Source organism: Balaenoptera ricei, chromosome 15 (genome assembly GCF_028023285.1).
Source record: "Balaenoptera ricei isolate mBalRic1 chromosome 15, mBalRic1.hap2, whole genome shotgun sequence".
Classification (NCBI taxonomy): Eukaryota; Metazoa; Chordata; class Mammalia; order Artiodactyla; family Balaenopteridae; genus Balaenoptera; species Balaenoptera ricei.
Window position 1 is genome coordinate 51743194 of NC_082653.1, and position 13933 is coordinate 51757126.

Genomic DNA, 13933 nt, shown 5'->3' on the forward strand with positions numbered 1-13933 from the left:
ACCCATTCAGCACTCCTAGTGGAGCAGCTGGACACTGGCCAGAGGAGCAGGGGGATGTGGGGCTGGAGTCAGGGGAGAGGGCAGGATCTGGGTCCTGCACACATCACTTAGGGGCATGCACACTGGTCAGGGCTCTGGCTTCCTTGAGTAAAGACTTCATGCAAATGTTCACACAGAGCCACTGACAACGAGACACACCAGGTTAAAAACTGGGCAGTTTAATGCAGCAAGGAAACCTTTTAAAGTGAGTTTTAATGTGTTGCATCCAATCAAGGGTCTAAATTCTGGGCTATGGGAAATTCTTATTCATGTTTAAAAAGTTTACTTTCTGAAAATATGCCTTGGAAAAATGAGTAACATATTAATTTTGTTGTAATGATAGAGAAAGAATTATAACAGCACTTGAAAAAGTTAAACCTGATTTCCTCTATCTTTTATTTCAAACATAACTTTGTAAAAAGCAAGTATGCTGAAAGATCTTTAAATTACTTTCTTCCTGCCTGGGGCTTTCCCAGAAGCTCTCTCCCCGACACCCCTGCTTTGGGTACTCAAGAAGCCTCTTTTCCACCATTGAGCTCTTGGACTTGATTTCTAGGTTGTCCAGTGCTTCTGCCCAGAGTCCTCATAGAACCCTGCATTTCTCCACTGCTGCATTCAGAGTTTACTGTAAATGTGTGTTTGACTGACCATCCTCCACTCCCTACCAGATTATCTGCCCCACAGGGTGAGGGGCCATCGGAGCATCCCCAGCCCTGGAACAGTTGTAAAAAGGGGGTTAAATCCAGGGTGGGTGAAGTCCAGGGTGAATGAGTCTATTTTTTTACAGTGTATATGTGATTGCTCATCATTCCTTTCACCTGTGTTTTAACATTTTTCTACAATGAATAAATATTACCTGCATAATTACAAAAGAAGTTACCAATGTAAACATAAGGAGCGGGACTTCCTGGTGGTGCATTGGTTAACACTCTGCACTCCCAATGCAGGGGGCCCGAGTTCAATCCCTGGTCGGGGAACTAGGTCCCACATGCATGCCACAACTAAGAGTCTGCATGCCACAACTAAGGAGCCCGCTTGCCACAATTAAGACCCGGCACAACCAAATAAATTAATAAAAAAAAAAAAAACATAATGAGAAGAGATGACTAACAATAAAATAGTGACCTAATGGCATCTATTAATGGCATCAGTTCAGAAACACAAGTTTGTTTTGTTCCTTAAAACAAACTCAGGGTCTCTAGAACATAAGGCGATTTGGCAATATATAAATTTTGGGGAAAAGAAAAAAATTCCATTTGTTCTCACCGATTTGATCCTCTCACCTCCAGCGGTGCAAGGTCTTTACGCCTCCGTTAAACCACCTTCTGGGAAAGAAAATGTTAAGGTCTTTCAATTGAGCGGCTCGTGGTACTAAGGATCACTTCAGTTGCATTACTGCTTGGAGATGCTGCGGGAGGGAACCAGAGGACTTAGAGGCAATGGCGGCAGAGTGGAGAGGTGTGGGCACTAGGGGCCACCCCGAAAAGCCTCACCACCGCCCCCACCACAGCCCCCGGGGCCTTGGCAGTGCAGGGTCATAGCTGCATCCCATGGACAAGAAGGAACGCCATCTCTGGTTTGGACCATGCGTGCGGTTCCCCTGGCCGCAGGACTGACAGCGCAGAAAAGGTGGTTTTCTGATTCCCTCCCAGGCCCAGTGTTACCGCGAGCGCCTCCGGAGCCGCCTCCTCGCCACCGGGTCAGCTCCTCCGGGCCTCGCACAGCCACGCGGCCCTCAGTCAGACCTGTCTGCGCCGGAGGTGGTCCTTGTCTCGCGCTGACCGTTCGGACGCCCGCCCCGCACCCCCAAGCCTCAGCCTGACCAGCCACAAGCTCGGGCGCTCGGCCCAAGCAGGATCTCTGGACGAAAATAATCCGGGAGGGCGCGCGAAGGGGGTCCCGCGCACTTCGGCGTTGCCCTCCTCCCGGCCCCAGGCTCCAGGCCCCCGGAACCGCCCGACACCGCGAGCCGCCCCGGCCTCCCGAGCCCCTCCCCGGCCCCGCCTCATCGTCGCCCTCCTCCCCGGCTCCTGGCCCCCAGATCCTCTGCTCCTGGGCCCGGGGCCGGGGACCGCACTCACCTTGGCTGGGCCGCAGCGCCGCCGCGCGTTGCCGGGACAACGGCTGCGAGCCCAAGGCGGATACAGCCGAAGCTGAGCTAGAGGACGCCGAGGCCGCCCGAAGCTCCACGAGAGGCCGGAAAGAGCCGAAGACGATCGGGAATGTTCGTGCGGAGCCGAGGGCAGGATTCTTCCAGCGGGTGACGAGCTCCGCGGTGCTGCAGGGCAATTTACCCACTTCGCGGCCGCTATCTAGACTTAAAAACGCTAGCTCGTAGAGGGGGGCCAAGAGGCCAGGATATGCCTTTCCGCGCAGAGAAGGGAAGCTGATAAATTCTTCTAGATGTGATAGGAATACACGGCCGGCTGGGGACCCGCACCTGTAGTTACGTTTCCAACCGCGTAGGTCAGTCAGGTGGAGGAAGGCAGCAGAGAGACTGGGAAAGAAACGGAACGCCATATTTAAGATTCTTTCTTCTCTGGTTAATCTTATTGCTGGGTCTTTTGGACCCTAAAAGGTTTGCTAGACTCTGCTTTGTCTTTTTTGTCTCGAGGAGGGTGTCGTTCAAAAGAATTTATGAGTAAAGCCAGTTGATTCAATATGGTTCCTTGAAGCTGTTAACTTATGACATGCGCTCAGTGCTTTGGGGGCCTTATGGACGCCATTGGAGAGAAAATAGTAGCCAACGATACGAGTTCATCCGGTTAGAAACTAACCTGGTTTCTAACCCTTGCGGCGGACTGCATTCCCTAAGGCATTAGCAACGTGCTGCCCTGGCCTATAACGGTCTGGTGGGTTAAACTAATTTTGGAAAAAAAAAAAGTAATGTCATTTATTTAAAAAACTTACTATAGCAAAAAGCAGCAAAAAGGTCCACACTGTTAAACAAATAAAAAAATAATAGGAAAATGTAGGTACTACCTAATCGGAGGAGCTAGGCGCTGGATCACACACATACAAGGAAAATTCTATTTTAAAAAACCCCATTTTCATAAACACTAGAATTTTATTGAATAAATTTGACATTTAACATTGCGTAAGTTTAAGGTATACAGAACGTTGCTTTGATACATTTGTATATTATATGAGTAGCATGTAGAGATACTTATCACATTACATATAGTACAATATTATTGTCTGTATCCATTATACCGTGCATTAGATACTACTCCTTACAAGTTTGTACCCTTAAACACCATCGCTCTTATCAGGGGCCATGAACACTAGAATTTAAAACACTCCTTTTTCTCCTTAAACGAAGAAAAACAACCTAAGTGCCCAGCACCAGCCGCAACGCTAAGGAACTTTAAAAGCATGCATTCAAGCCAATAAAGGGTGTGTTTATCTGCCTCAGTTACACTTTTACACTTTTTAGTTAAAAACCCGGTTCGCGCCGGATTCAAGACTCTGAGCTCAGGCGGCGTTTTCTTCTCACGCATCCGTCAACACGGCCCGGGCCAATCACAGCCTAGGCTCTCACTCTATTGGCTGTCGATTCACCAATCCGGAGAGACGTACCAGTCCGCACTGCCGCGAGACTGGCGTCACAACATTACCCGCTTTGCGGGCCCGCCCTCCGACCCCGCCCAGCGTCCGTGCGTGCAAGCGCGCGCTCCCGCCGCCGACCAATGGGAGCGCCCCTGAGGGGGCGCGCCCGCTGGAAACCTCGGCGTGCTCGGTCCCGCGCGCGTCGCCCCGCCCCGCCCCGCGCTCCCGCCACCCCGGCCCCGCCCCTCGCGTCGGCCCCGCGGACTTCGCCGGCCGCCGTAGCCGGAACTGCTCCTGTGCGCCGCGGGCTGGGCCTCTGTGAGGCTGAGCGGCCGCAGCACCGGCGCCCGCAGCCCCGTCAGCCGCACGCCGGCAGCGGAGGGGACGTGCCGGGGCGAGGACCGCTCGGCGACTGCTTCCAAGGCGGGAGGACCACACCGGCGTTGCGGCCTCTCAGCAACTGGCGCTTGGGGGCCGGGGCTGCCCGACAGGACCCCGGGGGGCCCGGGAATCCAGGCTGCTGCGAGGCTTTGATGAAAAAGGTGACGGGAGGCTGCGGCTCGGGTGCGGTGGGCCGCCCCAACCGGCTGTCACGGCGAGGCCCGGCTCCCAGCCGGAGCGGGGCTGAGGGAGAAGTGGCCTAAGCCCTGGCGGCGGTGGTTACGTACGCGGTGCTTTGTCGGGGCGGCTAGCGGGAGCTCGGACTCAGAAGTGTTGCGTTGACAGCGCTCTTTGTGTGCAGCCAGAAATCCGCCGGAGAGGGAAGGTTTTGCTTTTCCTTTCACGGAATGTGGCTAATGGTGTCCAGCCGGGATTGGGTTTGAGGTGATCCCACCTGTGTGTACGGTCAGGAAGTAGGGTTGGAGGTATTCGGTAAAAGGATTCCATCTCCATGTTTTCCTTTTCCCTTCAGGGAAAACTCTGAAATGTGTTAATATCCTTTTAATTCTGAAAAGCAACGTTCTTTTGTATTCAGTTTAGTGTCTTCCAATATTCAACCTGGCGAACGGGCAAGTTTATTCTGTTGTAGCTGATGTAACCTTTGCCCGGGTCCTGGGTTATGTGGGTAGCTTTGGGATGATAGGTCCCTGGGAATAGGGTTTTCCACATTATAACCCAGAGGAAGGCCCTTTAGGATATTTTCAGGTTTCTTAAGTAGAAATGGATAGGATAAGTGAATAGTGAGATGTCCTGTGCAATGAAGTCCTTTAAGTTTGGGTAGTATCTGTCTTGTATAGTTCTATTCTTTGGCAGGTTTTTTTTTTTTAAACTGGTATGAATTCAGGTGATTTATGACATCAATTTCAACAGATGAATGCTGTAACAGATAGTTTTGAGGCATAATACTTAAGAGCAGTAGCAGGTATTGTTATGATTTTAATCATTTCCAAATCTTTCTGTGAAAGGTCCTTACTCCTGTTAATGTATTTCATTGTTGGCCTTGATGTCTTGCTCTCATTTTCCTTTAAAATGAAAATGTTCCCATTCTCAGCAGTCGTGTTGAGCATGTCAAACAGAGTTTGGGCATAGTATCAACACCTGTTGATCTTTCTTGCTGCATCGTATGTACACATTACTATTTCTGGGTTTACAATGTTGATAGTGTCTGATTCTCTTTGCATACACTGAGTGGATCTGCTTTTTGGTCCACATTTTAGAGTTGTCACATTTTGTTGTTGACATTGCTCACAACAGAGGGTAACAAAGTTAATGCGAGATTTTTATTCATGGTTACCGAGAGTTTTAACACAATTCTCTTCTATCCATTCTTACCTGGACATAACTGTGCTGTCACTTTCATAGGTGGCTCCATCCTGTTCCATGCAACAGGCTCCTTTGTTGCAAAAGCATTTTCACTTAGTAAATCCCCGCAGCAGCACACATATCCCACCCTCCGAAGCAAGATTCCCAGAAACCCCGAGCTTATTATTCTTTATGTCTGCTTTAAAATAAGCAGGCGGACCGGCAGGCGCGGGCCACCATGGAGTTCCCTGTGCACGCAGGCGAGCCCGCGCCTCTCCCCTGCCGGGGTCGATCCGGGTCCCTCGACCCCGCTCCGGGGCTAACTTTGGGGGCAGGCTTGCGGGGCAGGTGCGCGGGCCCGGAGTCCTGCGCGTTTTGGGGGGCGGGGAGGGGTGGGGTCGGGGGACGCGGGCGCGGAGGCCAGGCCGGCCCAGGCAGCGCTGGGAGCGAGGCCGGCGCGCGGGCTGCCCGGCGCGCAGGCCATGAGCCGTGGGCCCGCTGGGTAGGTGGCTCCGGGACCCCGGGACCCCGGCCCGGGCCACATGCCCCCTTCCCGACCCCGGGCCGGGGCGCCGCACGGGCAGGGCCGTCCGGGTGCGGCCGCCCAGCTGCCGCCCCGCCGCCTCCTCGCCGCCGGCCGCCGTTTCCTGGACGTCGGGCGGGCGGGCGCGCGGGGGTCCGGGCCGGGGTCGGGCGGGCGGCGGCTCAGGCCCGGCTGGCCGGGCTGGGGCGGGCGGGCCGCGGGAGGGGATCTGGAACAAACAACGGCGGCCATGTTGAGAGGGGATCGGTGCGGCTAAACTTCTCGCAGGCTGCGGGCCGCGCGCCTCACCGGGGTCCCCTCTTCCCCTCCCCGGCCAGGATGACAGTGAAGTTGGGAGACGGCGGCGGCGGGGAGGAAGGGCTCAAGAGGCTGGGCAAGAGGTCGGCCGATGAGGACTCGCTGGAAGGAGAGGGGCCCGGCGGTGGGGACGCGGCCGAGGAGAACGGTGGCACAAAGAGGGACGGCAAGACCCCCCGGGACGGCGGCGACGGCCCCCAGGCCCCCTCGGGCGGCCCGCAGGCCCCGTCCCCGCCGCCCGCCTGCCCCCAGGACCAGCACCACTTCCTCAGGTCCAGCGTGAGGCCGCAGAGCAAGAGGCTCAGGAAGGACTCGTCCTGCGCCGGGGGGAGCAGCAGCGCGGGCAGCTCAGGGCCCCGCGGAAAAGGTACGGGGAACCCCAGCCCCTTGCAGGGTGTGCCCTGCACTCCCCGGGGGTGGAGAAGGGACCCTTCCCTCCCCGCCTCCCTGCCTCCACCCAGCTCCTGCTCCCACATTTGTCCAGCACCCACACTTTGGGTGGCACTTTGCAGGGGGACATGACCCTTTTCTCCTCCAAAGAGACTGTTTCTTTCTGTATTTAAACTATGTTAAGAGGCAGTAAGTATTCCTTCTTTGGGCAAACACAATAGATTTCTGAAGGTTGTTTTTTTCCCCCCCCAAAGGCTCCTTGATGATTTATATGGTAGGTTATTTTAAACAGCAGACAATAGTTTAGAAATGGATTGAGAAAATACGTGCTGTTATCTCTTCCCCAGACTCAGATGTGTGGAAATACAACAAAGAAATGGGCTTTTGAAACTCATTTGGGGAAAGATTGATAAGCCGAAAATGAGTGATCCAAAGGGTCTGACTTGGGCTCATCACCCTCCACTTCAAGTATGCTAGGCTTGAAAATTTTAAGGGCATCAAGATGTGGCCCTTGAGTTTCAACTAAGGTTTCCTTGGGTGCCATGAAAACATCTCCCCTGGTGTAGTAAGTGGTGAAAACATCTGTGGTCTGATGTAAATGAGTAACAGTCTACAGTATTTGTCATGGTATTCTCAGGTTGTTGAGAATATTACGGCTTTTTTGTTCCCAATCTGCCCGTTCCCCATTGTTTTCTGCTTGTGTCTATTTATATTTTAGCACTCTGCTTTTTGTTAATTGTACAAGTGAATTGTTCTTTTTTTTTTTTTTTTATAAATTTGTTTATTTATTTTTGGCTGTGTTAGGTCTTCCTTGCTGCGCACGGGCTTTCTCTAGTTGCGGCGAGCAGGGGCTACTTTTCGTTGCGGTGTGCGGGCTTATTGCGGTGGCTTCTCTTGTTGCGGAGCACAGGCTCTAGGTGCGCGGGCTTCAGTAGTTGTGGCCCGCGGACTCTAGAGCGCAGGCTCAGTAGTTGTGGTGCATGGGCTTAGTTGCTCTGGCCCGCGGACTCTAGAGCGCAGGCTCAGTAGTTGTGGTGCATGGGCTTAGTTGCTCTGCGGCACGTGGTATCTTCCTGGACCAGGGATCGAACCCGTGTCCCCTGCATTGGCAGGCGGATTCTTAACCACGGCGCCACCAGAGAAGTCCAAGTGAATTGTTCTTAACATCTCTTTTGTTTCAGGCCACGTTTGCAGCATTTTTATAGGTAGCAAATGTAACACCATTTTCTAGTGAGTTTTGCGTGAAAAAAACTGTCACTTAGTTCCTTTGGAAATGGCAATTTAAATTTATTACGTGGTCCTGATAATTTTAAGAAGGAAATACCTCAGGTGCTAATGGAGGACACATTTTGGAGATCTGGGCCAAATGTGTGCAGTTAAGCTTGCTGCTTCTGCCTCTTTCTCAGCTGAGGAGGACTGGCCTCTGAAATCATGGCCTTACTTGGTTTTTTGGTAAAGATTTTTGATGTAAGTATACTTACTTGAAGATGTACGTATAAGGTAATTCTGTATGTTTCAGAAGTCAAAACTTGCCTCATAGAAACATTTTGGTGTGAAAGTTGCTGATCAATTAGGAAAATGTTAATTTGTTTTATTGGCTTTGTTTTGTAAAAAACAGGTTTTCGTTCCCAGTTACAGATATGTGTAAGTTATCATGTGTGAGCTGCTGTGGTTCCTTCGAGGGTTTGTTTGTGGCTTCAGAAGCCCTGGCTCTGGTGTCCAATCAGAGTTCTTGGCCTCGTTCCTCTGGCCCTCTGACCTTGGTCTGCTTGCTTGACCTCAAGCCTGCTTTTCCTTTGGAGAGGCATCCTCACCTGTGAAAGGAGGAACAGCAGGGACTGACTGCTCCACTCTCTCCACGTGTGGCTGCTAAAATGAAATGAGGCGCTGGCGTGAAAGTGCTCTGTCCCCTGTAAATGGCTACCTGTATGTGAGGTGAAGTGATGCTGAAACTTTAGTTAGAATTTTGGCAGTCAGGTGAGGAGAAGTTTGCTTTCGTTTGCATACTTGAGTGTGGCTCGGATGGAGAAGGTTTCCTGGATTAGCCTTGTGTCAGATCTCTTCTTGGTTCTTGCCCAAGGTGTGGCTTGGAGCAGCAATCCACTTTCCACTAGTAAAATGGAGAGTTGTTAGAATTTGTGCTTCTTGTGACTTACGCATTTTTCTATTTTAGCAAGCAGATGTTTGTTTAAGTGAATAATAAAGCTAAACTGTAATGGTGGCGTTTAGGAGAGGAGTAGAAAGCATGTTTCTTCTGCTTCACAGAACTTCTTGGCCTGCTTCTGGCCTTGAACTTTCTGGTGAGGCCTCCTCTGGGATGTGCCCTGAGCTTCCTTTGGATGCACTCACCACGCCCAGGACATCCCCCCTCCTGCCTCAGGGCAACCTCTGCTTCCCTCACGGCCCCCTTAACAGGCAGAAAGAAGGTCAGTTGTGACAGCATGCCCATAACCTTTGAAAAGGATTCTTGGAGGAGCTATTTGTCTTACAGACCCTGGAAATCTCCACACCTGGAGTGTTGAGCATGGACCAGTAAGGGCGTGAACAGTACTGGCATTTTTCAGTTTTTTCACTTCAGAAAAATAAAATTTCCATTATATTTGAGAAATAATCACAGCCCAACTGTGGGAGGTTCCTTTGGTTGATTACTTACCGCTTTCCAGTTTCAATTTTAATGGATGGAGAACTTTGCTGTGGGTTTGGGAGGAAAAGGCTTGTGGAGGAAAGGAAGTTCTCATTTGGCTTCTCTCCACACAAATATGTTTTTTCTTTTTTATTAAGAATAGGTTCTTGCCAACTTCAGTAAAAAATAAATTTTTTTGTAGTACATGTCTGAATTAAATTCTTTTTGAGTTGGTAAAGGGAAGGTAGCAATGGTTTAGCGCCAGTGCACCAAGCATCTTGCATCTCTGTTGCTTAGCTTTTAAATGTGTGCAGACACTGAGGTTTGTTGTTCAAACAGCGTGCTCAACTAGACAGAAGGTAAGCTGCAGATCAGAAACCAGTGGATCTGCTTGATGCTAAAATAAATGCTCCTCTGGCCCTACCATGTGCCCAGAGTGGCCTGAGGACACACTTGAGACTGGATTCACAGTCTTTGGAAACATGGGCCAGGAAACAGAGCCCTCATGCCCTTCCCCGTTTCGTCAGTTCACAATCTGGGTGATTCTGGGCGAACTAGTGCATCTCAATTTCTTGGTCTATAAATGGAGATAATGCTAGTGCCTGCCTCACCGCAATAAATAATGCTGTGAAGCTCTGCGTGGCTGGTTAACAGGCTTCTCTTAGGGAAAATGTGCCTGGCTGCGAGGTCAGGGGAGCTGCAGGCTGAGTCTGAACAGGTGGACAGGGTGGGAGGAGGTCACCTGTCGGGAGGTAGGGGGTAGAGGTCCCAGGAATGCCCCCAAGCTGCTGCCCTGGCAGGACAGTTGGGCTGAGGGGATGCCTGAGGTGGAGGCAGAGTCAGACCCTCTGTTTCCATTGCTGTCCCTTTCCCTCCCCCACCCAGGAACTTTGTTCCACAGAGTTGGGGGAGCCAGTCCTAAGATGCACCGTCTCCACAGTCGGGTGGCGTCACCTGGCTTTACTGTGCTTGTGCTTAAGAATCAGTGAATCAGTGTACAGAAAGTATATTTTTCATAATCTGGGGCCTGCCTGTAGCTTCTAGATGTTTTTAAAAGACATCTTATGAGGTACCTCACCCTGAGGCGGTCGACCTTTGGGAGAAGGGTGTCCTTTAGGGAAGAAGGGTGAGCCAGCAGTCAGGAGACCCGGTTTCCCCACCCAGAGCCCCTGTGGCCGGTTCAGCTGGGGGCAGAGGAGAGGTGCTCGACCTGCCTGAACTTCAGGTTCCTTACTTTCAGAGTGGGCCGGGTGCGACAGTGGCTGAAGCTGCACTTCCCTTAACTCAGGGGCGAAGGAGTCTGCTGTGCAGGATGACTGGGGTCCTGGGGTACAGTGCCCGAAGTCAGGGCAATTGTCTCCCTGGCGGGCTCTGCTTAGCCCTTGCTTCTCGGAGGCCCCAGGCTTGGTGTAGCTTCACCTACCGTCTGCACTGCGGTCACTCTTGTCCTCCCTCACCAGGCACTTGGGCCAGGCCTGGGCAGCTGGGTGGAGAAGTCCCTGCTTCCTGTACACTCCGAGGGCAGGGGGACACATCCGACCCTCTCGAAACCACCAAGGCTGGAGCTCTGTGGTTCTTGTGCCCGGTCTGATCCAGTACATGACAACTGTCATCCCAGTGTCCCACCTGGGCGGGGACGTCAAGCTCTGTGAAAGCCCTCAGACCTTGTTGGGAGAAGAGGAGGGAAGGCAGGACATTCTCCCACCTCTGTCCAGTACACACCTCATTCCTTGTGTGATGCTACGTATGGGGAAGACATGACAACCATGACTCGTGGTCTTATTGTGTGACACAGCCCCCCCACTCCCCGGGCACAGTAGGTCAGGAGACCTGTGGCCCAGGCCACTTCAGAGACCATGATGTAGCCGTGCAGGACAGAGAGGAAAATACCCGTAAACCAGAGGTTCTGGGTGAATGATTCAGTTCAGAGTTATACAGATGGCATTTGCTTCATGTCAAAGATATGAATAGATAGTATGGACAAGTAGATAAGGTAACAGTTGCGTTTTGGTTTGAAGGCTGAGCTAATTTTCAAATACTTCCTTGACTTTTGATGTCAACAGTAGTGTTGTTTCCATGGTGTCTCGTGAGTGTCTGGAATTGTCTTGTGCCTGCCAACCATACATACTTCAGGATTTTCATTTCATGTAGTATGTTGTGTCTTGTTTTGGTGATACAAAGATACTAGGATAGCAGAGGGGTGATTTCAGATAGTAGAGTCACAAATGTGAAAACCAGCTTTGTCCTGGAGGGTGGTGTGCAGTTTATCACATCAAGTAACGGCGGTGTTCTTACCACTGAAGAACCACGTGTGAAATGCTGGGAGAAGAAGACGTTCCCGGGGTCTGTGGTTTGGGTGGGAGATCAAGAATTACTTACAGAAACCATTAGGAAACCTTCACAGTATTCGATGAGGAGGGCATACGTTTTAGTAGGAACACAGGGATTGTAGTTGTGTTTTTCTCAGATGTTTGCGGGAGGAGCGGGAAGTCTTGGAGGGTGGCCGGCCCTGGTCTGCATGTGGAGGGCACTGAGGGGGACCCGGGACAGGGACCCTAGAGACAGATGGAGCGACGAATGCCCAGGAGGGATCCTGGTGGGAGGCCTGCAGCTCTCGGGGCAGTGGCGGGCCCAGGGGAGGCATTTGGATTTGTCTGTTGGGTGACACTCTGACTGGGAATTGGCTTGCTTGATGTCTTCCCCTCTGCGTGGCCCTGGTAGGGAGGGTGTCCCCTGAGCCACGTCTGGCTGTTCAGCATGTGACACGGATGTGTGTGTTATGAGAGGCACGGAAGCACCTCTGGGAGCCTTGGCATCGCACCTCCCATCTGGACCGACCGCGACCTGAGGGGGCCGTGTTGGGACCGCATGGTGTGTGCCGCCCCTCCCAGGCTGTGCTCTCTGCTGCGCCAGGAGGTGCCCCGAGCTGGGGCGGGGGCAGGGGCGGGTGGGCTCGAAGACACCAGGAATGCCCTTCTAGTCCAGAGCGGGTGGAGCCAGTCAGGGAGGCCCGTGTGTCCCCTGCTGGGATGGACATTTCTGACGCCTTTGAGTTCGGCGGGTCTTCCGTCCCTCTGGGATTTTGATGTATCGCTTGGAAAGAAGTTCAGCAAGCTCCAGAGGAAGGCTCAGGACGGGATTGTGTGCTGTGATGGACTGTGACGACATCCTCTGTGTCTCCCCTAGTTAAGTCACAGCATCCTCTGGAGTCTTGAGCCCTGCCACTCCCTGGCTGGTGGCACCAGGCAGTCATTGAACCTGTTTCCTCATCTGTCATAGACTGAGGGGGACGTTGAGATCAAGTTCCCTCTAGCTTCTGACTTTTGTGGCTCTGTGTGTCGTAAATACTGAAGCAGCCTTGACATGGTGGTAGCCACCATGATGTCATGTGTCCCAGGAGGACAACGCCCAGGTGTGGAGTGTGAGTCCCGGGCTCTGGTTTGGCTCCTGCTGCCCAGGGACCGTATGGCTTTCCCGCCTCCGTTTCGCCGTCCTGAAAAGAGGTGACTGCACACCATGGGGACAGAAGGGAGCAGGCGTCTGGACATGCTCCGTGGGGCTGTGCACCTCCGTGTTCCTCACATCCAGGCCCGCGGGCACGGTGGCAGGGTGGCAGCGTGTTGGGTAGGCTGCTCCACCTGCGTCTGGGCTTCCCTGGCGGGCAGATGGGTGGTTCTCTGCTGCTTGGGTGTTGGGAGGGTGCATGTGGAGGAGGGCGGGCAGTCTAGCTTGTCCGGAGTGGATGGATGGATGGGCGGGCAGGGGAAAAGGTGGACCGAGGCCATGCGTCTGTGTCCCTCAAATGTGAGCCCTGGAGAGTGGCTGCGGCGGAGTTGGTTGTCTGGGAGACCAGAGAGGGGCTGGTTAGGATCACCTTGCTCAGAGGTGGTGTGGAGCAGGCCTGGGAAAGTGGCAGCAGAAACGGGAAAGGGGAGAAGCCAGGTGGCCCCTGAGCGGCTAGAGGACTGTGGCTTGAAGTGGGTTGTGAGGGAAGGCACTGGGTCCCAGGGGCCTGTGTGGGCGAGGGGCAGGGCAAGCTGTGGAGCCCTCAGCCTGTGCCGTGTCAGTTCCCAAGCTCTCACTGAGCCTTTGCTGTGTGACGCCTGGTGCGGCTCTTCCTGCTTTCACAGAGCTCGCTGTGGGGCTCCCATTCTTGTGCATCGTTTCTCTTCTGGTTCCTCGGATACTGACGTCTCACGGTGCAGACTCTCGCTAACCCTCTTTATGGCCTCAGAAACACAGACACAGGTAGAGTGTTGACTTCGGCCCTGTGCTTTTGGCTGGGCACACACCCACTCCCACCCCCACGGAGAGCCCCCACGCCCACTCAGTCTTGTTCAAAATTGTCTCCCCCGCTTACCTTCCTGCTGCTTCTGTCCTCCTTGCTTGCTTCTCTGTCTTCGCCCTTCGGTCATCACTGTTTTTGTCTGAACTTTTCCTGAGTCACCATCTCGTTCTACCAGTGTCTCTGATCCTGCTTCCTGTTTTTTTTTCTGCTTGAAGGAGCCTGAGGTAAAGCGGTGATGCCTCTGTCTCCTCTTCCTCATCTGAAATTTCAGGGATGTACCAGGTGCCATGTTCTCCTTCCCCCCTAAAGTTTTGTGATTTTACTTTACTTTTAAAAAGCATTCAAGGTCTAGAATGACAAGCACCAAATGTTAGAAATGGTTGCCTGAGGGTGATTTGCTTTCTTTTCTGAAAGTTCGTTTTGCTTTATTTTCCTCTACTGAGGACATACTGTTTTTGAA

The 13933-nt window shown here is 52.7% G+C and overlaps 2 protein-coding genes across 8 annotated transcripts in view; one reads left to right on the forward strand and one right to left on the reverse strand.

The window, feature by feature from the left end:
- The window catches only part of IFT140 (intraflagellar transport 140), a 70182-nt gene extending 68014 nt beyond the window's left edge, over positions 1-2168 (reverse strand). For 4 of the 5 annotated variants that reach the window (XM_059898774.1, XM_059898769.1, XM_059898773.1 and 1 more), the window contains exons 1-2: positions 1704-1985; positions 1306-1364 (exon numbers count right to left, since the gene is read on the reverse strand). The gene's annotated coding sequence lies outside the window, so the exon portion shown is untranslated. Of the gene's footprint in view, positions 1-1305; positions 1365-1703; positions 1986-2120 lie in introns of those variants that run through there. The other variant, XM_059898770.1, reaches the window with a different exon arrangement.
- A 1709-nt stretch (positions 2169-3877) lies between these two features.
- The window catches only part of CRAMP1 (cramped chromatin regulator homolog 1), a 59212-nt gene continuing 49156 nt past the window's right edge, over positions 3878-13933 (forward strand). For 2 of the 3 annotated variants that reach the window (XM_059896164.1, XM_059896166.1), the window contains exons 1-2: positions 5768-5833; positions 6193-6539. In XM_059896164.1, the coding sequence (XP_059752147.1) occupies positions 5814-5833; positions 6193-6539 (367 nt within the window). In that variant the 5' untranslated portion in view covers positions 5768-5813. Of the gene's footprint in view, positions 4131-5767; positions 5834-6192; positions 6540-13933 lie in introns of those variants that run through there. The other variant, XM_059896165.1, reaches the window with a different exon arrangement.